Source organism: Chionomys nivalis, chromosome 2 (genome assembly GCF_950005125.1).
Source record: "Chionomys nivalis chromosome 2, mChiNiv1.1, whole genome shotgun sequence".
Classification (NCBI taxonomy): domain Eukaryota; kingdom Metazoa; phylum Chordata; class Mammalia; order Rodentia; family Cricetidae; genus Chionomys; species Chionomys nivalis.
The window spans coordinates 111,855,467-111,879,405 of NC_080087.1; the positions used below are offsets into that span (position 1 = coordinate 111,855,467).

The 23,939-nt window shown below is 44.8% G+C and overlaps 1 protein-coding gene across 3 annotated transcripts in view; it reads right to left on the reverse strand.

Annotated features, from left to right (window-relative positions):
• Fbxo36 (F-box protein 36) overlaps nucleotides 1-23,939 on the reverse strand; it is a 58,977-nt gene that overhangs the window by 18,974 nt on the left and 16,064 nt on the right. For all 3 annotated transcript variants that reach the window (XM_057762067.1, XM_057762066.1, XM_057762068.1), the window contains exon 2: nucleotides 1,158-1,266. In XM_057762067.1, coding sequence (XP_057618050.1) covers nucleotides 1,158-1,266 — 109 coding nt within the window. The remainder of the gene's footprint in view (nucleotides 1-1,157; nucleotides 1,267-23,939) is intronic.

The following is a 23,939-nucleotide window of genomic DNA, read 5'->3' on the forward strand; positions in this document are numbered from 1 at the left end:
TCCAGCTGGCCAAATGACCCCCCCCCCCCAGACCTGCTATGTGTGGCCATGAGTGTCCTCTTTCTCTCCAGCTGAGGGAGACGTCTTTCTGCACGGTTCTCCAAGACCGGAGGGCAGAGATGAGCAGCAGTGACTACCAGGTTGCCTGCAACGTGTGTGCGGACGCGGCCATCTGAGTCATCAGACACTCAGGGCTGGGCTTTTCAGTGACACAGCTGCCTTTGAGTCACCCAGATGCCTGTGACTAACCCCAGTGTTCTCACTGTACTTGGGTGGAATCACGTCTGTTATTGTTATCCTATCTGGGGTAAGCAGACACCTGTTCACATCTCCCCAAAAAATGACGCAATGCGAAGATGCAGAAGACACTATCTCAAATTTAGTTTTTTGATTCTAAAGAGATTTTGAAAGATTTGTTTTAGCTGGGTCATGGTGATATAGGCTTTTGATCCCAGTACTTGGAAGACAGAAGTTGTTGATCTCTGTGAGTTAAAGGCCAGCCTGGTCTACAACAGAGTGAGCTCCAGGACCAGGACAACCAAGACTACAAGAAACCCTATCTAGAAAAAACAAAAACGAAGCAAACGAACATTTTTTTTTTTAATTATGTGGGTGGGGGTTGTGCAGTTGCTCACAGAGGCCAGAAGAGGTCACTAGATTCCAGGAGCTGGAGTTATAAACCCTCCTCCCATGGGCGCTGGCAACTGAATTCCTGTTCTCTGCAAGAGCACAGTATATGCTTAACCACTATGCCATCGCCTCAATCCTCAAAAGTAAAACTCCAATCCAACATCCTTTTTGTTTGTTTGTTTGGTTTTTTTGTTTTGTTTTGTTTTGTTTTGAGACAAGGTTTTAGAGCCTGTCCTGGAACTAGTCTTGTACACCAGGCTGGTCTCGAACTCACAGAGATCCGCCTACCTCTGCCTCCCAAGTGCTGGGATTAAAGGCGTGCACCACCACCGCCCGGCCTGGAACTCTCTCTGTAGACCAGGTTAGCCAGCCTCAAACTCAGAGATCCACCTGCCTCTGCCTCCCAAGAGCTGGGATCAAAGGCTTGCACCACCACAGCCCGGCCTATTATTTCTAAGAACATAATTACATAAGTATGAAGCCTGTGATCCATCTCTGCCACATATGCTGGGGTGTGATTGCCTCACCTTGAAGATTAGAGTTGTCTAGGAAGTCTTCATGGGTTTCCTTTATCTCTCCAGGTTTTGCTGTCCGAAACTCGCTTCTCAGAGAAATCTTCCACCATCTAAAGATCATCTGTGATTAAACAGGAGTTGGTAGCAGTTAAAAATTACTCTAACCCTGTTAGCTATGTTAAGTTTAGGGATTTTGTTTGTTGTTTGTTTATTTATTTTAATTTTATTTTATTTGAGACAAGGTCTCATGTAGCCCAGACCAACCTAGAACTCACTAAGTAACCAAGACTAACCTTGAGTGCTTGATTCTCCGTTTCTGTCTACCAAGTGCTGGCAGGCATGGTCTACCATGCCTACTTTAAACTTAGGGTGTTGAAAGGTGCCTGTAATATGCACGTTGGACTATGCTCCCAATATCAGCAATAACTTTACACTGTGAAGTAACATCTGGGCATCAGTGAACATTTTCCTTAGATATTAGCATTACAAAATCAGTGTTGTAAGAGGTTTTAAGATCTATTAGGTCGGAAGCCAGGCAGTGCATGCCTTTAATTCCAACACACTGGAAACAGGCAGGTGGGTCTCTGTGAGTTTGAGACCAGCCTGGTCTACAGAGGGAGTTCCAGAACAGCCAAAGTCACACAAAGAAGCCCTGTCTCGGGGGGAGAAAAAAAAGATTCTACCAGGTCTGCCAGGTCACTGAGGCTGGAAAGATGGATCGGTGGCCAAGAGCTGTCATTACCAACATTCACGCAGCTGTTAACAACCATCCATAAACCAGTCCTAGAGGAACCCAACACCCTCTTCTGGCCTCCTTGGACACTGTGTGCACGTGGTGCACAGCCGTACACGCAGGCAGAACACCAGGACTACAGAGTACTGTCATCACAGTCAATTCCTCCTGCACCTCCCCACCTCCACTGGCCTCTGGCTCTCCTCCCCAGCTCGAAACTGAACTTTTGTCAGGGTTTCCAGACTGAGCTCCACTATGAACTACTTTCTGGCTTGAAAAAACAACCAACCAACCAACCAACCAACCAACCAAAAAACGTGTTCGTTACTTTTATTTCCCTTCATCTCTATAAGTTTGTGCCTGACAGAAACCCCATCTGGTTGTCATTTTAGTGCTGAAGGGATGCTCGGTATCTGTAAGTTGATGATGTGCTGTAGAGTACCAAGATATGTAAAGGGCTACAGACTGTGTGCCTCACCACCTTTTAAAGATCTTTTTGTTTGTTTTTTGTTTTGTTTTTCAAGACAGGGTTTCTCTGTAGCTACGGAGCCTGTCCTGGAACTAGCTCTTGTAGACCAGGCTGGCCTCGAACTCACAAAGATCCGCCTGTCTCTATCTCCCGAGTGCTGGTATTAAAGGCATGCGCCACCACCGCCCGGCTCCTTTTAAAGATTTTTATTTTTGCTTTTGTTACTTTTAAGTTTATGTGTATGAGTGCTTTGTCTGCCTGTATGTCTGTGCACAACTTGCATGCTCGAGGTCTGCAAAGGCAAGAACAAGGAGTTCAATTCCTGCAACTAGAGTTACAGTTTGATTAAAAGAAAATCATTCCTTCCCAAATTAATGCAAATGCAATGCCAATAAATATTTGTCTGTTTGTTTGGTTTTTACAAAGTGCCAAATTCTTGTCAATTCATACAGTAAAATAAATGCATAGAAGTACTGGGCTAGCCAAAGAGGTAGAGAATTGGCAGACAAAAAAAAAAAAAAACTTCTCTAAGAGAAAGAAGCCTCAAGTTTTCAAATGCTGTTGGAGTGGTGGTTCATCCCTGCACTTGAGAGGCTAAGGCAGGAGGAATTCCTGCTTGGGCTACAGAGTTAAATACTGTCTCTAACTTATACAAAATAAAACACACACACACAAACCCCCCCAACACCTCAGAGCCTAACATTTTACCAAGGAGTTCTCAAAGTTGGTTAAACCTGCTTAGTTAAATATTACCCAGAGGAGCTGGAGAGAGCTTGGAGCTGAGGAGTGCTTTCTTCTCTTCCAGAGAACCTAAATATCCTTCCCAGTGTCGCGGACCATAAATTATATCTCTGACCAGAGGGGAGGCATGGGAATAAAGACACAACTCACATGACTTTATCAGGAAGAAGTTTCCAGGGATCCCTCATGAAATACTGAGTTCACATCGTGAAAATCACCCGCGTTTATTCTCCAAACAGCTTTTTATACCAAAATGTAAACTGAGGGGAAAATTCATTAGCATTCTGTTTCCTAGGTAGCCAGGGGGACTTAGGTCACACCCACAACTATGTCTGCTCTGTCACTTAGACAGAATAAGCACCTCTATCCCAGGCAGCTTTTCCCCAATTACAAAGAAGGAGCAGAGCAATATTAGCATATCCTGACCCTTTGTTTAGGATAGCATCAGTTTGTCTGGAAAGGCTAGGTGACCACCTTCTGTGTGGCAGGTGCAAACTGTGGCCTGAAAGTCTGGCCACCATACAATGTAGGAATATGGGCCTGTATCATATGGCCCTACACCCAGAATCCAAAAGGAAGGCTAACAGTTGCCTGTAACTCTAGAAGATCCAGGATCTCCCAGGAGACCCTATGCCCTCTTCTGGCCTCAGGCCCCCAAACATACACAGCATACATTCACACAAAACACACACACACAATGAATGAATGAATGTTTTGGGTTGGTTTTATTGTTTGTTTTGGGTTTTGGTTTGGTTTTTGGTTTAGTCTTGGCTGTCCTGGAACTTGCTCTGTAGATCAGACTGGCCTCGATATCACAGAATCTCCTTGCCTCTGCCTCCCAAGTACTGGGATTAAAGGCATGTGCCACCATGACCAGCTTAAATCTTAAATTTAAAAAAAAAATTATAGATGGGGGCTGGAGAGATGGTTCAGCGGTTAAGAGCACTGACTGCTCTTTCAGAGGACCTGGGTTCAGTTCCAAGCACCCAGACAGCATTCCACAGCTGTCTGTAACTCTAAGATCTGATACCCTCACACAGACATACATGCAGGCCAAACATCAATGCACATAAAATAAGAATAAATAATTTTAAAAAATTATAAATGAGTCTAATTGTATGTATTTTTTAAGACAGAAGCACAATGTGTAGCCCTGGATGACCTGAAACTCTCCTTTTGTAGACCAGGCTAGCCTAAAATTCAGAAAGATTCACCTACCTTTGCCTCCAGAATGTTGGATTATAGGTGTGAGGCATTATGTCCCGCCCTGCCAGTGTATTTATTTATTTATTTATTTATTTATTTATTTATTTATTGTTGTTTGTTTTTGTTTTTCGAGACAGGGTTTCTCTGTGGTTTTGGAGCCTGTCCTGGAACTAGCTCTTGTAGACCAGGCTGGTCTCGAACTCACAGAGATCCGCCTGCCTCTGCCTCCCGAGTGCTGGGATTAAAGGCGTGCGCCACCACCGCCCGGCTTTATTTATTTATTTTAAAAAACAAAGTTTTAGCTGGGCGGTGGTAGCGCACGCCTTTAATCCCAGCACTTGGGAGGCAGAGGCAGGTGGATCTCTGTGAGTTCGAGACCAGCCTGGTCTACAAGAGTTGGTTCCAGGACAGGCTCCAAAACCACAGAGAAACCCTGTCTCGAAAAACCAAAAAAAAAAAAAAAAAGAAAAAGAAAAAAAAAAGAAACCTGTCAAAGGGGGGAAATGATGTCAGGAGACCTCATAGGAGACACTGGAACTGACATAATTGTGCACACCTTTTGCCTTCTGCTTAAACCTAAAACTACTTTAGAACCTTGAAGACAAAATAGGGGTATGGGGGTGAGGAAGTGCCACTGGGTCTTTTTTTTTTTTTTTTTTTTTCCAGTGTTTGCTTTTCACTACAACTGGTTAACTTAGTTAATGTCCAGCTTTGGCTCTGACCCCAATTCCAGGAACAAGGCAAAGTCCACTGGGCTCTTATACTATGGGTCTCCTGAAGAGGCTATTGACTTAGCTTCCCTCACAAACTAGCTGAAAAGGAATCCCAGAGAACTCCCCCCCCCCCCTCCCCGCCCACGGGCCCAGGAGAAAAGCTCCCTTTCTCTCAGCAGCATCTTCTCCAAGTTTGATGGTCCAGAGCCTAGGAAGGCTCCCAGGAGCTTCGGGGCCAATCTATTGTCTGTGGTAGATATTCTGAAGACCCGATCCTTTACCCACAGTTTGGGTGAAGAAACTCCCCTGAGGTGTCACTACAGCAGGCTTGAGAGACCAGAGCAGATATTGGCGGGAAAAGGGCGAGTCCGAGGGGAAACCTAAATGATACCTGGGCCTGGCAGACCATGTGTAAAATCCAGGCTCCTATGGAGATTGCAGGAGGACTGACTGTGTTAGATCCCAAGAAATTCCTTTTCCCAGGGTCCAGCATTTAGATAAAAACCAGCATTCCCTCAGGGACTTAAGATAGTCCCTACTTGATAAAAGGAGTCATTTTCCTTATCTCTGGCAAAAGGGACCCGAGGTGCTTATTTAAGAAATCAAAACTGTAGCAGTTAGCTAGTCTCTCTCAGCATCACCGAGGCAGGCCTGTTGCTGAGTCCTGGCGCCTCAGCACGTCTCACCCCAGCCCCCACTCTGAACCTCTCCAGCCCCAGAGCTGCCCTTCCCTTCCCCCACTTCTCAGATCCCTATACAACCGCAGCCATTTTGGCTCCGAGGTCTCTTGGCCTCTTGCCCTCTTGGCCCTGGCTGGCTTTGCTTCTGCTCCTTGATCTCTTTTGGTCTGTGGTTCCTCTCTTTGCCTCTTGGTCTCATGGGTTCTCTTGGCTCCTGCCTCCCCGCTCTCTCTCTCCCTCCACTTCTCCTCTCATGGCCTGGTTTAGTTCTCCCCTCATATCATCTTCATTAAATCTTCTCCTCCACCAGAGCTAGGCTGCCATGTCCATATATATATATATATTTTTTTTTTTTAAATTTATATTGCAATTTCATGATGTGACTAGGCATCTTAGAGAGACCATCTCAAAAAGAAAAATATAGAAAGGAATTGGAGATGTAGCTTGGTGGAAGGTTGCTTGCCTAGCAAGTACAAGGTTGTGGGTTCAGTCCTCACTACAGCATAACAAGAACTGCTTGTTTTTTATCTGACCAGCAGTCTCATTATGATAAAAACCCAAAAAACATTTTAAATATATATATATATATATATATATATATACACACACATACACACACACACACACACGTTAGGCACAGCATTGAAATAATTTATAGCTGAGGTGGTGGCACACACCTTTAATCCCAGTGAAAGGCGGGTGGGTCTCTGTGAGTCCCAGGTCAGCTAAGGCTACAAAGTGACCCTGTCTAAAACAAAAAAACAAAACTAAAGACAACAAATGATTCACTCCCAGGTTACATCCGTGTCTACAAAGTCAGATTTGTCCATGCCTTTTTTCAGTATCTATAAGGTTCCAGTCTCGGGTTCCACTGACCAAAAATTCCCTGGGCTTTCTGTTCAGGCTAAATTGGAACTGTGTAAACATTGGTAAATCCTGTATTCTGGAGCATTCCTTGTTCCTAGTCCCTGCTGTCACCTCACCTGCTCACATTCCTCCTCCCACTACTGAATGCTTTGAAATTTCCTTTGGGGGTTTGAGCAATGGCTACCCCCTCCTTCTAAGGTCCCAGTTGATTGGAACAGCTACTTAGGACAGGGACCTCAAAGGCTACACCCAGTTCCAGAAACATCCTTGATTGTCTTGTCCAGGAATCTTAGAAGGGAGTTCTGGTTTCTCCAGGTGTAGCTTCGAGGTGGAACTTAGATTCCCTCTGTGAATGGCTTTAAAACCGAAACTCTTGATTTTCACTGTGAAAATGGGTTCTAGCTACTCAACTTCATTCTGTCTCCTAAACGACCCTTAGGCAGGGGAATGATAGAGAAAAGAAGGGAATCAACCTCTAGATGGAGGCGTGCCTTAAGAGTTAATAGAGTAGGGCATGTCCGAGGGATCACCCTTAGGGAAAAGGCTCTCTGTAAGCCACGCTAAAGAGATAGGCAGCCTCTTGAGATAATGCACTTTTCTTTCCAAGAATTCTAGCCCTGCTTATTGCAGCCCTCACAAGGCATAGTAAGAGCCGGGCGGTGGTGGCGCACGTCTTTAATCCCAGCACTTGGGAGGCAGAGGCAGGCGGATCTCTGTGAGTTCGAGACCAGCCTGGTCTACAAGAGCTAGTTCCAGGACAGGCTCCAAAACCACAGAGAAACCCTGTCTCGAAAAAAAAAAAAAAAAAAAAAAAAACAAGGCATAGTAAGGTCAGACTGTATTTGTTCAGCTTTTGAGTCTGGGTTCACAAAGGAGTTCTCTTTTTTGCTTTTGTTTTCGAGACAGTGTTTCTCTAACTTTGGTTGTTCTGGAACTCTTTTGGTAGACCAGGCTGGCCTTGAACTCAAAGAGTTTCTCCTGCCTCTACCTTCCAAGTGCTGGGCCTACCGCCTAGCTCTTTTTTCTTGTTGATGCCGGCCAGAGCTTCTGGGTGTTTTTCCCTGGTACTTTCTGGGCCTCGGTACTCTTTCTTAAAGCTCCCCTCCCCTCCATGTGTAGTCACGTGGTGAGGCTGTCCCACTCCCCCATCTGCCTTCTCTTCTCTGATCTTCTTCTCTGGGCAGCAGCTGAAATACACAGACGGCCATCCTTGGGGATTTGCTTTTAAACTCTGATAAAATTGTCCCCTTCGAGTGAACGTTGGCTTTGCTTGACTTTCAAACTTGCAGCAGCAGCAGCAGCAGGATTTTAACAAAATTCATCCTGGGCAACTAGGGAGTTTATTGGGCTTCCTTCTAGAACACGAGTGAGGAACTACTCCCAGTAGTACGGGTGACCCCAAAGATGGAAAGTCTACACCTAAAAGAGTGGTGACTCTCCTCTTCCCTGTAATGGATCTCCTTCTGTTAACCTTACCCAGCCTACATGCAAGAGGCTCCCAAGAGAGCCTCTCCCCCAGGCCTTGTGCAATTAGTGCAGGATTGCACACAAATCGCTGGGAGGACTAGCTGGAATCCCAGGTGAGCTCCCATGCTCTTCCCCATCTCCTCCTTTTCTGAGGCCGTCTCCAGCAAGCCTGCACTGGGGATCTGATGATCGGATGATGGAGGCTTTGCCTGAAGGACTCGGTTCTCTAACGTCAACTCATTCGGCTCTCCCTGGGGTTTTCAGACTACATTTTAGTGCAAGTTCTTGGTCCCTCTGCTCTTGTCAGTTTCCCGAGGCTGCTCTTGGCAGCTCTGAAACTGCATGAAAGAATTCATTTCTCGCCGGGCGGTGGTGGCGCACGCCTTTAATCCCAGCACTTGGGAGGCAGAGGCAGGCGGATCTCTGTGAGTTCGAGACCAGCCTGGTCTACAGAGCTAGTTCCAGGATAGGCTCCAAAACCACAGAGAAACCCTGTCTCGAAAACCCAAAAAAAAAAAAAAAAAAAAAAAAAAAGAATTCATTTCTCCTGAGGCCAGTAGATGTAAAATTTCCCCCGGTTGGCTACTGCCCAGTATATTTCTCGGTTGGGGTTTTCAGTGTAACCTGAAAGACATTATCTTGAATCCCTCATATTCTCGACAATATTATTCCACTGTACTATACATCTGGCTCCACACATCTTCACGGACACTTGCTTACTGGTTATATGATCTCTTCAGTAATTTAATGGAAAACCAGTAGTTCATTGACCAGATCTGGTATCACTGGTAGAAGATGATTATAGTTACTAAGGAGGCTGAGGCAGTCAGATTCTAAATTGAAGACCAGCCTGGGTAACTTAAAATTCAAAGCGGGAATAGAGGTTAGAGGTTAGCCCAGTGGACGAGTACTTGCCTAGCGTGAGTGAAACCCTGGGCTGAATTTCCAGAACCACAGAAAGTGTGTGTGATAATTCAGAGGCTAGGAGTGGGTATTGGAGCATGCCTGTATTCCCAACACTCCAGAGGCTAAAATTGGATCATCATAAGTTCCAGGACAGCCTTAGCTACAAGGCAAGACTATAGCAGGCTTTCTTTTTCTGGGCCACCAACCAGCTCCAGATCCTGACACGGAGACTTATTAGTTAAGAATGTTCAACCTAGTTCCAGGACAGGCTCCAAAACCACAGAGAAACCCTGTCTCGAAAAACCAAAAAAAAAAGAATGTTCAACCTAGCTTAGGCACATTTCTGGCTAGCTCCTTTAACTTATTTACCTGTTTCTCTTTATCTACCTTTTGCCTCAGGGCTTTTTATCTTTCTTCTGTTTGCCTTACATTCCTGCTTCCTCCAGCATCTGTCTGGTGGTGGTCTAGTTTCTGATCCCAAGCACGTCCCTCTCTTTCGCCTTCATTCTCTCGTCTTTCTTCTCTCTCAAACCTAGATTTCTTCTACTTATTCTCAATGCCCGCCAGCCCCACCTCTCCGTCTCCTACCTAGCTATCGACTATTCAGCTTTTTATTAGATGAATCAGGTGCCTTCAGCAGACAAGGTGAAACAGCAATACATCTTTACCTTAAAAAATGCAGCATAAACAAATGTAACACATCTTCACACAGTTAAAGTAATATTCCACAACATAAACAAATGCAGTACATCTTTGCCTAGTTAAAATAATATTCCACAACACAAGACCCTGCCCCAAAGAGACAAAAATGAAAAACCAAATTAGTGAGTTTTAATCAGTGCCATACAGTTTTGGGTTCCGGAGATACAAGCAGAGCACAAAATGATTAAACCCCCCTGTCCTGCCTTGCGTGGTGACACACCACTTTAATCACAGCACTTGGGAGGCAGACACAGGCAGATCTCTATGTATTGGCGGCCAAGCCGATTAGGGCCTAATAATGAGTGTCTGTTTCAAATAAGAAAATAAATAAATAGATAAATAAAATTCCCCAAAGAATGTATTGCTTGGTTTCTTTCTAGAGGATAGGGACAAAAGAGTTAGACATGGTCTCTTGTATCCTAGGTAGATCTTGAACTCAATATCTCACTATGTGGTGAAGGCTTGAACTCCTGAACCTCTCGCATCTGCCTCCCCAGTGCTGGATTACAAGTGTGTAGTGAGTGTGTGTCACCATGTTATTTTACCATGCCAGGGATCAAACCCAGGGCTTTGTGCATGCTAGGCATGCACTCTAGCAATTAAGCTACACCCTCAGCACTTAGAGTTCTTTGTTTCAGTGATAGTGTAATCCCAGTCTTCAGGGGCAGCAGAAATCTGGAAGACTTTATCCAGATATTTCATCTTTATTCTTCATCCAGCCAGTTAGAAAGAACCGAGGCCATGCCAGGTGGTGGTGGCACACACCTTTAATCCCAGCATTTGGGAGGCAGAGGCAGGCGGATCTCTGTGAGTTCAAAGCCAGCCTGGTCTACAGAGCTAGTTCCAGGGCAGCTTGGGCTGTTACACAGAGAAACCCCATCTCAAAACAAACAAACTGCCGGGCGGTGGTGGCGCACACCTTTAATCCCAGCACTTGGGAGGCAGAGGCAGGCGATCTCTGTGAGTTCGAGACCAGCCTGGTCTACAGAGCTAGTTCCAGGACAGGCTCCAAAACCACAGAGAAACCCTGTCTTGAAAAACCAAAACAAACAAACAAAAAACAGCAAAAGAACCCATGCCACTCCTAAATTCCTCTCTAATCCACTCTCTAGCCCAGGCTGGCGATCCTCCTGCCTCAACCTCCCCAAGTGCTGACTTTACAGGTGTACACAATCATATCTAGCTACAAAGGTTTGCTGCCCCATTCTCATTTTATGCTCCTAGCTGCTAAAAGAATCCTTAGGTAGCCCAGTGTAGCCTAGCGTAGCCTAGTGACAGAGTGCTTGGCTAGCATAGGAGTGGTCCTGGGTCCTGTCCCCAGCACTGAGGAGAAAAATCAACTCTTTGCCTGAGGCTCAGATTTCCCAGCCCCTTCTGGTTCACCTGCCTGGGTCCCACCTCAGCTATTATTTTGCCTGCATACCAGCGCTTGTGTTTGCCTGCTCTGCTCCTGCTGGGAACATTTGGCTCCTCCCAGTCCTGGACTGGTAGGCAGGGGTCAGGAGCTCTTTTTCAAGCTCAGGCTGGTTTGCGCGTCTTGGAGAGTTCTGGGCAGAAATCGCTCACAGCTTTTAAGTCACTGCACCCAAACTGGCTTTCTTCTCACATTCTCAGCCAACCTGCTCGGACTTTGACCCTCAGTCTGGTCGTGGAGAGGGATAAGGCTCTCTGAGTTCTAGTTGTGACTCTTCCCCCATCTTTCTGCATTTTGCTAGCTGCCCCCAAGCTCCTTCCTTGGCCTCTGTGTGCCTATGACTCACAATTCCTATCTCCAGCCCAGATCTCTTGGTTTATGAGCACGTCTACCTGGATGTGCTACCCTAATATTTAAACTAGAAATCAACAATTCTTTCCTTCTAGTCCCCTTCTACAGGGTTTGGAGGGATTGCAAAACTCCAGCCAATAGAACATATATGTATATTTAATATACATCCCCCATCACCAAAGAAGAGGTTGTTGTTGTCGATTTTAGATGTTTGCCTGCAAACTTCCAAGGATTCCCTTGCATCTCACTTTAGAGCGTTGGGATTATCCAGGTGGTAGCACATGCCTTTGATCCCAGATATTGGGAGGCAGACGAAGAGGGATCTCTATGAATTTGAGGCCAGTCTGGACTACAAAGCGAATTCTAGGTGCAGGTCATTCAGGATTACACAGGGAAACCCTGTCTCAAAAAACCAAAACCAAAAACAAAAAGAAAAGATAAATAAACAAACAAAACACAACAAAACAAAAGGCACTGGGATTACAGATATATGTTACTGTGTCCCTTTATTTTGTTCCTGGGGATTTGAACTCAGATCTTTGTGCTTGTTTGGCAAACACTTTCTCCAATGAACCATTCCCCCAGCCCCAGGTTTCTAAAGATTTAAACAGGGGAAAATTGAAACTGGGTGGTGGCGGTGTAGGCCTTTAATCCCAGCATTCAGGAGGGAGAGGCAGGCGGAACCCTGTGAGTTTGAGGCCAGGGCTACACAGAGAAATCTTTCAGGGGAGTGGGGCAGAGAGGAAAACTGTAACAACAAAGCACAAAACAAAGAAGAATATATAACACAAACTGTATGTGATCTACAATCTCAAGATATTTCCCATCTGGCTTCATATAAAAAATCTGGAAGTTCCAGGACTACACAGCAAGACCCTGTCTCAAACAAGGTATGGCGGCACATACCTCTTCCATTCTGGCACTGGCGCGGTATAGGCAGGAAGACTGGGAGTACCTTCAGGACATATGGCAGTACGGCACAGTGGCTCAGTGGGAAAAAGCTAGTGAGGGGACCAGCACTCTCTGATTCCAGAACCCATGGTGGAAAGGGAGAACCCACTTATAAAAGTTGTTCTCTGAACTCCAAAGACACAACGCTTTTATCTATTTATTTTCATATGATCTGTGAGGATGCGTTCGTAGCCCCTCCAGGCTGACGTGGAGCCTCACCCGGAAGCATCTGTAGGTGAAGCTGTCTTCAGGAACTTGGGCTTTTCTATTGTTCTGTTTTTCCTGGCTCAAGCAGTGTGAGTTTCAAGTAAAGGCTGGTTACTGCACAGGCACAGTTTGGCAGGGGCTGTTGTGGTTACCTGTGTCTCCCTAACATCTGAGAGAGAAGGCCTCACCCCCTACGCGGAATAGAGAGAATTCCTGTCCTGTGCCACTAACTAATCAGGCCACGAATCCATCCCAGTTTTTACTGTATGGCTTTCTCTCTTAACCCAAATCGAAACAGTAACCAAGTATCAATCTTTTTTTTTTTTTAAATCAGGCAGGAGAAACTGCTCAAATTTTGAAAGCATTTGCTGCTCTTATGTTAGATTAGGCTGCTCACACACCCTGTAACTCCAGTCCTGAGGGAGCCAAGATCCTCTTCTGGCTTCTGCAGGCGCCACATACATGTGGTAAACAGACAATCAGGCAAGTGCAGAGGCGCTTAAGAAAATCCTTAGGCAGGTGGGGAGGTACACACCTTTAATAATCCCATTTTCAACAGACTTTCACTATGTACTGTAGCCCACACTGGTCAGGACATCGATGTGAATGAAGAGGAGATTGGTCTTGAACTCAGGTTTTCTTGTCTCAGATCCTTGAGTGCTGGGATTAACACCACGCCCAGCAAATGATTCTAATTGTATCTGTGGTAGGATAAAACCATGGGGGAATTGCGGCAATATGGGGAGAAAAGTCTGGGCCAGGAAAGCTGGTCAGTCTTTACTGCAGAGAAAGGCCCAAGTCTTCAGACTCCATTGAGAGGGCCCCAAGGCCACAGAGACAATCTAGGTTTCCCAAAAGCCACCCTCAAAGGTAATAAATACATTCCGCTTGTGTTTCTAGAGACACCTCAATCAAGGAGTCACAGATGATAATTAGGCTGCATTTACTTTGGCTAAAATGATACATAACCTTAGGGTTCTAGCACTCTCCTCTTTCCCCTAAACCTAAATAGCACCCCTCATAAATCGTCTTTACAGCCCTGTTTACTGAGAAAATTTCTTCAGCTTTTAACTTTGTTATAAATTACATTCTTTAGACAATGCTAGAGAGAAGGAGGAGTCCTTAGCAAGTTTTAAGGTATAATTCAGAAAGCCAAAGAATATATATCCCCATTGTAAACACACTTAAAGGCCTCCCTTAGAGAGGCTCACATACATCCTGCCCACTCCCTTGGTCTTGGTCCCCTCCCTCCTCCATAAATTCAACGTTGCTTCATTCCAGGTTCACTCTGAAATTAATTCTGTTATAGACGCCACAAATCCCAGGCTTGCTTAACTGGAGGCTTCTAAGAACTCAGGCAATTACGGATGTGGTGAGGAGCTGTGTGCCTGTCTCCCGTGGCAGGTCTAACACTGATGTGGGATGTCCTTCCGTATATGTGTTGCTTTTATTTTACTTATTTATTTATTGAGGCAGGGTTTCTCTGTAGCTTTGGAGTCTGTCCTGGAACTAGTTCTTGTAGACCAGGCTGGCCTTGAACTCACAGAGATCTGCCTGCTTCTGCCTCCTGAGTGCTCCAATTAAAGGCGTGCGCCACCACCGCCTGGCGTGTTGTTTTTATTGACTAATGAATAAAGCTGCCTTGGCCTATGACAGGGCAGTACACACACACACACACACACACACACACACACACACACATATATATATATATAGAGAGAGAGAGAGAGAGAGTAGGCAGAGCCAGGGACACACCATATAGCTATGGAAGGATGCAGATGCCATATAGCTGCCCAAGAAGCAAGAGGTAACAGACATAAGAGGTAGCTAGAAATATGCCTGAGCTGTTAGTCAAATAGTGTTGTAATTAATATAGTTTCTGTGTGATTATTCAGGTCTAGGCTGTTGGAGGAGGTCGCTTGTTGGTTCCCGGCTACTCATCCCCGAAATAATCACACAGAAACTGTATTATTTAAATCACTGCTTGGCCCATTTGCTCTAGCTTCTTATTGGCTAACTCTTATATCTTAATTTAACCCATCTCCATTAATCTGTGCATCGCCACGAGGTCGTGACCTACCATCAAAGTTTCAGCACAAGTTTTCTTCAGTGGGTGCTGGGAATGACCCCTAAGGCTCCGTGTGCAGGGCAAGCACTCTACCCCTGACCTTTTGCTCACATCTGTGCATCATCTGACACCCTACCTGGGTTCTTCCTCTTCATGGAGTCTTCCCAGGTTCCCAAGGGTAGTTTTCCAAGGCATTAGTCTTCCTCCTAAAGTCTCCTCACATGTGTTTAAGATGGCCTAGAATACCGTTTCCGAATCACAGCACATGTGATTTTAACAGCCTGAGCTGCATTAAGCTCCAGCCGCTGCTGGAGAGTTCTGCAGTGGCCATGTGCCCCAGCGGGCTATTTATCTTTCGGGCGCCACTGCAAGCCTCCAAAGCGTCATTTTTAGAGCTGCCTTTCATCATTTGTAGCGTCTAGCGTGGTAAAGGGCACAGAGTCAACAAGTGATTCCGTCCTGAGTTCTAGAATAAATCAAGACACTGATTTATCTGGTGGCACCCAGCCAATAAAGGGAAGAAACCAAATTAGGAAAGGTCAGAGATTTTCCCATTAGACTATAGTGCTCAAAACGACAGTAAGATTTCTAAGTACTAGACCTCATCAATACACAGTTTATTTACATATAAAACTGGTATTTTAAATTTATAGACTTAGGTTTATGTTCATATGCATTTAGAATGATTTAATATTGATGTGTTTCTGCTTTGGCGAGCTTTTTATTTTTATTTTATTATTACTATTATTGTTTTGTTTTTCGAGACAGGGTTTCTCTTTTTAACAGCCCTGACTGTCCTGAAACTTACTTTGTAGACCCCAGATTAGCCTTGAACTCAAGAGAGATCCCCTCTACCTCCTGAGTGCTGAGATTAAAGGCGTGCACCACCACTGCTTAGCAAACACTTTTATTTTCACTATACATTTATGTAGTTGGTTATCTTAAAATTCAAAAAAAATAAATCAAAGCTTCTGAGAAAACTTTTTTTTTGGAGGGGGCGGGATTTGAGTCAGGGTTTCTCTTTGTAGTCCCTGGCTATCCTGGAATTTGCTTTGTAGACCTCAGGCTGGCCTCAAACATCACAGAGATCTGCCTGCCTCTGCCTCCCAAGTGCTGGGATTAGAGGAATGAGCCACCATTGCCCAGCCTGAGCAAATATTAAAAATTGAGAAAAGCCAAGTATGGTGACACAGGTCTGGAAGAGAAGCTGAAACAGCGGATTGTGAGTTTAAACGCTCTTGTCTTAAAAGAAACAAAAGAACAAGAGACATTGCTACAAAAGCACTTTTGTGCCGGGCGGTGGTGGCGCACGCCTTTAATCCCAGCACTTGGGAGGCAGAGGCAGGCGGATCTCTGTGAGTTCGAGACCAGCCTGGTCTACAAGAGCTAGTTCCAGGACAGGCTCCAAAACCACAGAGAAACCCTGTCTCGAAAAACCAAAAAAAAAAAAAAAAAAAAGCACTTTTGTGTGTGAATGACTAAAGTGAACATAGTCTTTGAATCATATTAAATACATATAAGGATCCAGGCTGTAACTCACCTACCTCGCCTATTTTCCAGCAGACTACATTAAAGGGCCAGATCACGCTTGCCCGCTGCTTTTTCTGCTTTTGGGAAATGCTAAGTGCTGGAAGGTGCTGGGAAAACCAGTGTGACAAGAATGAACAAGGGATTCTCTTGGCGTGCTGCTTAAGTGGTAATGAAAGGGAAAGATTAAATTCCACAATAGGGCTAAAAATGCTCTTGCTGGGCTTCTAATCAAACTGGCAGGGAGTCCCTCAAATAAAAAAAGTGGGGATCACTGTACAATACCACTTAAAATATTTAATAGTGCTGGAGATCCAATTCATACTGTTAAACAATTTTAAATTTGATAAATACTGAGATAAACAAGTCTATAAATAGCTTTATTATTTAAAATCTTACAATTTGATTTTAATTGCAATTTTATGAATGAATCTCTTTATAAACTTTCTTTTTTTTTTTTTCGGATACAGGGTCTCACTATGAGTTAGAAACAGCCTGATCTACATAACGAGTTCTAGGTCAGTTAAGGCTATATAGTGATCTGCTTACCTCTATCTCTTGGGTGCTGGAATTACAGGCATTTCAGGACAACCAGGGTTACACAGAGAAACCCTGTCTTGAAAAATCCAAACAGAAACAAACAAATGCCGGGCGGTGGTGGCGCACGCCTTTAATCCCAGCACTTGGGAGGCAGAGGCAGGCGGATCTCTGTGAGTTCGAGACCAGCCTGGTCTACAAGAGCTAGTTCCAGGACAGGCTCCAAAGCCACAGAGAAACCCTGTCTTGAAAAACCAAAAAAAAAAAAAAAAAAAAAAAAAACAGAAACAAACAAACAAAAATATACACTCTCTAAAAAGGGCTAGGTAGGGCCCTAGGACTGGAGAGATGGCTCAGCGGTTAGGAGTGCTTGTGGAGGCCCACTGAGATGGCTCAGCAGGTGCAGGTTTCTGCTACCAAGCCTGACGCCCCAAATTCCATGCTCAGGACCAATAAAACAGGAGTGAGCTGAGAGCCATAAGTTGTCTTCCGGCCTCCACATGCATGCTATGGCAAACCCATCCCCAGAGAGGCACATAAATTAACAATATAATATTTTTTTCAAAACAGATGTGCAATTATGAAGACCAGAGATTGGATCCCAGTACCCACATAACAGTTAAAGTATGACTCTATCACACGGTGTCTTTCTTTCATGAACCTTTTTTTTTTTTTTTTTTTTCTCAGAGACAGGGTTTCTCAGTAGCTATTTAGCTATTGCTGGAACTCAGTAGACCAGCCTGGCCTTGAACTCACAGAGATCAGCTTACCTCTGCCTCCCAAGTGCTGGGATTAAATGTATGTACCACCAACGCCAGGCAGCACACCACTTTTTTTTTTTTTTAAATATAACACTCATGCCTGTAATTCCAGGCCTATAGGGTGAAAGTCAGGCATTCCTGGGGCTTTTTTTTTTTAATCCCATGGTCAAAACTTGGCTATGTGACCATATGTAGTTACAGGGTGGCGGTGGGGTGGTTTAGAATTTTTTTTTTTTTTTTTTTTGGCCAGCCAGTGGTGACACACACCTTTAATCCCAACACTCTGGAGGCAGAGGCAGGCAGATCTCTGAGTTCAAGGCCAGCCTGGTCTACAGAGTCAGTTCCGGGATAGCTAGAACTATCACACAGATAAACCGTTTCTTAAAAAAACAACAGCAACAAAAATGTAAGAAAAAAAAGAAATGTTTCCTTTTCTTTGTGAAGTCTGTTTGTTCAGCTACAAATCAGATAGCCTTTTACTATTAAAAAGGAAAAAAAATGGTTACTGGGGAGAATTAATGATTAATGATTTCAGGAAGAATATACCAGAACGCAACCAGTCATTTTCATGGGGACTCTTACAAAAGAAACCTTTATTTTCCGTGTTTTAACCAAGACTGTTTTATCAGGAACTTCCTGTTACATTACAGATACATTTTATCATCTATTAGGAGGAATATTTAACTCGAACCTATCCTTAAATAACCTGTATAGGGTATGATACCAGCATCAATGAGGCATCTCCCTAGCCCACCGAGGACGTCCTAATGTGGATATGCAGCTCTCTCTCCGCCTTGATGGTTTTGTATTTGTCTCACACATGCCAGGCAAGTACCTTACTCCTGAGCCACCTCCCAGTCCTGCCTTGATCTTCAGTGCGATAGTTCTATCCTTAGCTGCTTTCTGTCCTCAGGTGATGTCATTCATGAGATTTTCACACTGCTGACCCAAAGTCTAGCTTTTCATTCTTTTTGTTTGATATTTTCTTTTCTTTTTCTTTTTAATGTATTGGTGTTTTGCCTGCATGTATGTCTGTGTGAGGGTGTTGGATCCCCTGGAACTGGAGTTACAGACAGTTGGAGCTGCCATAATGGGCCCTGGGAAATGAAGCTGGGTCCTCTGTAAGAACAGACAGTGCTCTTAACTGCTGAGCTGTCTCTCAAACTCCTTTGTGTGTGTGTGTGTGTGTGTTTTTTTTTTTTCCAATAGTGGTTTTCCTGCCTGTCCTGGAACTCATTCTAGAGATCAGGCTGGCCTTGAACTCAGAGATCCGTCTGTCTCTGCCTCCTGAGTGCTGAAGTTAAAGGTGTGCACCACCACTGGCAGGTTTAGATTTCATTCTTAATTTCTGGAGTCCTTGTAAACCACCCAGCTGCTTAAAGGGTACACCCGCCTGTGTAATCCATGGATCTTATTTGCAACCGTATGAAACCCTCCTCTTCTCCTTGCTGCAGTCCTGATTTTGGTGCTTCATTCTAGAAGCTCTCAACTCTCTGCCATCACCCAATATCAAGTTCATGACCAAATTCTTTTTTATTTTTATTTTTATCATGACCAAATTCTATCAGTCTCACTTCTTTCACGTTCCTTGTCATTCATCTCCATGGTACCCTGGAGCAAATGGTCCAAACCTCGGAAGACTAATCCCTCAATGTGCTGAGCCAGTTCATCCTTATGTAGTAGTACTAAACCTCTTCCAAAGATGCCATTGTGAATGAGATTTTTTTTCTTTTCAAGACAGGCTTTTTCTGAGTAGCATTGCCTGTCCTGGAACTCACGCTGTAGACTGGCCTTGAACTCACAGAGATCCACCTGCCTATGTCTCCTGAATGCTGGGATTAAAGGCGTGTGCCACCACAGCCTGGCCATGAATGAGATCTTTATTTGTTCCCCCCAAAGCCTATAGCCTGGGTGGTATGCAGGCCCAGCACTGACCCCTGCCCACCCTTCCTCAGCATCCCCTCGTGCTACTCGCGGCTCCTCTCCTGCCCCTCATGGAGCATCACCCGAAGTCCTGCCCCTCATGGAGCATCACCCCAAGTGTCACAGCCAGTATCACAGTTCAGTTGCAGCGGAGACAGAGGCCAGCTTTCCTAAAATTATTCCTATTCCCTTCTTCTGTCTCTGGAAAACATGGAGCAGCTCTACGCTGAGTGTCCAGAGCCTACTGCTACATTCCAAACCATTTGTTTTGTGTTGTTTCTTTAACAATATCACAGCAGGACCAATGGAATGATGGGTCAGTAGGTACAGGGTGCTTGCTGCCAAGCCTGATGACCCAAGTTTGACTCCCAGGACACACATGGTAGAAGAAGAGAACCAATTCTTAAGAATTGTCTTCTAACCTCCACACCTACCCCTACCTACCCACCCACCCAAAACGAATGTAGTAAAAATGATAGAGCAAGAGCTGGGGGAAACAGCTCAGTGACAGAGTGTTTGCCTTGTCAATCCTAAGTACTGGAGAAAGTAAGGTACAGAGAAACAAACAAACAAAATAAATAAAAGTAAACTTTAACAAATAAGACATTTATTAAGTAACCCACTATTCACTGAATTCACACTGTACTCAGCTTCGTGCTAAGAGCTATCAGAGGGCCAGATGCCACCTGAACATGGACTGTCGGACTCCTGCATCTTTATTCTGCACAGCTTTGGAAAAGGCCAGTGCCCATCCATCATCTCATTTGCTAGGAAGGTAATCTTCTGCCTGCATTCATCTCACTGATATGCCAAGAAATGGATGGTGCCTGCTGCTGATCATGTCAAGTTGCATTTTCTTCAGTGTCTTGTCGTGTATCCAAATGCTCATTTGCTCCAGCTTCCGTGACCCCATGTGGGCTGCTGTCACTCAGAGCCACTTGGTTAGGATTGAAATGCTGGAGCTGAGCCTTATTTGGGTCCTTATTTCCTAAGCTTTCGCCTCCCACTCTTCCCTGAAATGGCCCATGTTCAGGGGGCTCCCTGGCAGAGACAGCCGATCTGAATCTGAGACCTGAGTGCAGAATCAAATAAAGATTAGGGAAAAGGCGTTCTCAGCAGAAGAGTGGCCCAAGCGGAGACAGAGGTTCTATGAATTCAAGGGACAGTATTGATACAGGGGGGCAGGGGAGAGCCTATTCACTCTTAAAATTGATTTATTGTGTGTGAATGTATGTGCAGTGCTGTGTGCATGCACAGAAGTCAGAAAGGGGTGCTGGATCCCTCGGGGCTGGAACTGGTAGTGGGTTGCAGGATGACAGACTTGTTAAGTGGCTAGTGGGATAACAACACTTGCTCTCATAACCGTGGCAGCAGGAATTTTTAACTGCTGAGTCATTTCTCCAACCCTTGAACACACATTTTTGAACCCTTGAACATACATTTTGGAAAGACTTCATTATTATTTTTTAATTATGTGTGTCTGTGTATGCCACATGGGTATAGATGCTTTTGGAGGCCAAAAGGGTCAGATCCCCAGGGACTGGGATTTTTTTTTTTTTAAATATTTATTTTTATTTTATGTGCATTGGTGTTTGTTTTGCCATAGGTGTCGGGACCTCTGGAACTGGAGCTACAGACAGTTGTGAGTTGCCATACGAGTGCTGGGAACTGAACCCAGGTCCTCTGGAAGGGCAGCCAGTGGCTGCTCTTAACTACTGAACCATCTCTCCAGCTCCAGTCTAGGACTGGTTTTTACAGGCAGTTGTAAGTCAATGCAAGCGCAAGGGCCTTCTGAAAGGGTAGTAAGGCTCTTAACCACTGAGCCATCAATCCCCAAAATGAAGAGTTTAAAAAAAAAAAAGAGGATAAAGAGAAGCAAAGAGGCACTCAGAAAGACAGATTTTAAAAACTTAAAAACTAACCGGGCATTGGTGGTGTATACCTTTAATTCCAATACTCTGGAGGTAGAGACACGCAGATCTCTGTCAGTATAAAGACAGCCTGGCCTAAGTAGAGATTTTCAGGCCACCCAAGAGTACATAGTGAGACTCTCTCTCAAAATCATTTTTTTTTAATTGAAAAAATTTATGTGCATATCTATGTATCTACATGTGACTGCACATATGTGTGGGTATCTACGCGTGACTGCAGGTGTGTGTGGGTATCTACAGGTGACTGCAGGTGTGTGTGGGTATGTACCTGTGACTGCAGGTGTGTGTGGGTATCTACCTGTGACTGCAGGTGTGTGTGGGTATGTACCTGTGACTGCAGGTGTGTGTGGGTATCTACCTGTGACTGCAGGTGTGTGTGGGTATCTACAGGTGACTGCTGGTGTGTGTGGGTATCTACCTGTGACTGCAGGTGTGTGTGGGTATCTACAGATGACTGCAGGTGTGTGTGGGTATCTACAGGTGACTGCAGGTGTGTGTGGGTATCTACAGGTGACTGCAGGTGTGTGTGGGTATCTACAGGTGACTGCAGGTGTGTGTGGGTATCTACAGGTGACTGCAGGTATGTGTGGGTATCTACAGGTGACTGCAGGTATGTGAGGAGGCCAAAAGCTTCCAATACCCCTGGAGCTGGGCTAAATGCAATTGCTAGTCACCTAATATGGGTAATAGGGACTGAACTAAAGGAGTAGCAAGTGTTCCTAGACTCTGAGCCAGCTTTCCAGCCCTCAGAAAGAAAGATACACTCAAAAACATGGGTGTAGGTTTCTCTAAGAATCACCTTTTTTTTTTTTTTTTTTTTTGCTGGTTTTGCTTTTGTTTTGAACACAGGGTTTCTCTGGGTGACAGCCCTGGAGCCCTGGTTGTCCTGGAATTCACTCTATAGACCAGGCTGTCCTGGTCCACTTACCTCTGCCTCCCAAGTGCTGTGATTAAAGGCATACGCGACTACCATCCAGCCACTCAGCTATTTATTATTATTATTATATTATTATTATTACTACTACTATTATTAGTTTTCTTTTTTTGAGACAGGGTTTCTCTGTGTAGCCCTGGTTGTCCTGGAACTTGCTCTGTAGATCAGGCTTACCTCAAATTCACAAAGATACACCTTTCTCTGCCTTCTGAGCACTGGGATTAAAGGTTTGAGCCACCACCAGACTTTTTTTAATTATTATTATCTGTGCACGGTGTCTATGGAAGCCAGAGTCATTTTATCCCTCTTTTTTATTTTTTTTTCTTTTTCGAGACAGGGTTTCTCTGTGGCTTTGGAGCCTGTCCTGGAACTAGCTCTGTAGACCAGGCTAGTCTCGAACTCACAGAGATCCGCCTGCCTCTGCCTCCCGAGTGCTGGGATTAAAGGCGTGCGCCACCATCGCCCGGCTTTCTGAGCCAGTTTTTTAGCCCTGGTGTTTGGCTTAAAAAACAGAAAAACAGGGGCTAGGTAGATGGCTCAGAGGTTAAGAGCATTGCCTGCTCTTCCAAAGGTCCTGAGTTCAATTCCCAGCAACCACATGGTGGTTCACAACCATCTATAATGGGGTCTGGTGCCTGCAAGCATACACACAGACAGAATATTGTATACATAATAAATATTTTAAAAAACCCAGAAAAACAAAACCAAAAATCTTTCTGTTGTTTTTTTTTTTTTGGGGGGGGAGGGGGTTAAGGACTTGCTATGTAGCACAAGCTGGCTTCCAACTTACTGTGCAGACTAATCTGCCTTCAGACCTTGTCATCTTCCTGGCTCAGCCTCCTGAATGTTGATCAGACCTTTTTAATTTTTTAAAAAATGTTTTTACATTAATTACTTTATGTGTGTACGTGTGTATGTCATGCAGACGTTTAGGTCAGAGAACAACTTATAGGAGCTGATTCTCTCCTTCCACCATATAGGTCCTGGGGAATCTAAGTTGGGTTGGCAGGCATGGTGGCAAGTACCTTTACTTGCTGAGCCATTTTGCTGGCCCAAGACCTTATTTGTTGACAATCCGTAAGGCATATGGGAAGACTGGCCAGGTCTACCTGCATCCTGCAGGTCCCAGAGCTTTAGTTGTCTGCCTCCCCTCTTTTACCCTCCTAGAGCTACACCACAAGAGTTTTGCTTCTGTTACTTCCTGATCATCTTCCTGGTCTCCATGAGTTTGTCTTTCTTTTTTTTGGTTTTTCGAGACAGGGTTTCTCTGTGGCTTTGAAGCCTGTCCTGGAACTAGCTCTGTAGACCAGGCTGGTCTCGAACTCACAGATATCCGCCTGCCTCTGCCTCCCGAGTGCTGGGATTAAAGGCGAGTTTGTCTTTCTAAAACAGAAATGATCACACATTTGATCTTAACTAAAAAGGCCATAATGAGTGATGTTGAACGAAAATTCATAAAATATCTTAGGATATTCAGAAGGAAATCTAAACACCCTAAATTTTGGACAAATTCAGGGACAAACGGGGCTTACATTATTACTTACAGTGCATTGGAAACAGCACAAAGGCCTGGGTACATTCACTTAGGATCTTTGGCCTAAAGAGACAAACAACCCCACAGGGTTAGAGACCATTCTTTCCTGTTTTAGCATGGCAGGTAAGTGCTATGGCTGACCTCAGGCACTACAGGACCCAGAGGTACCACC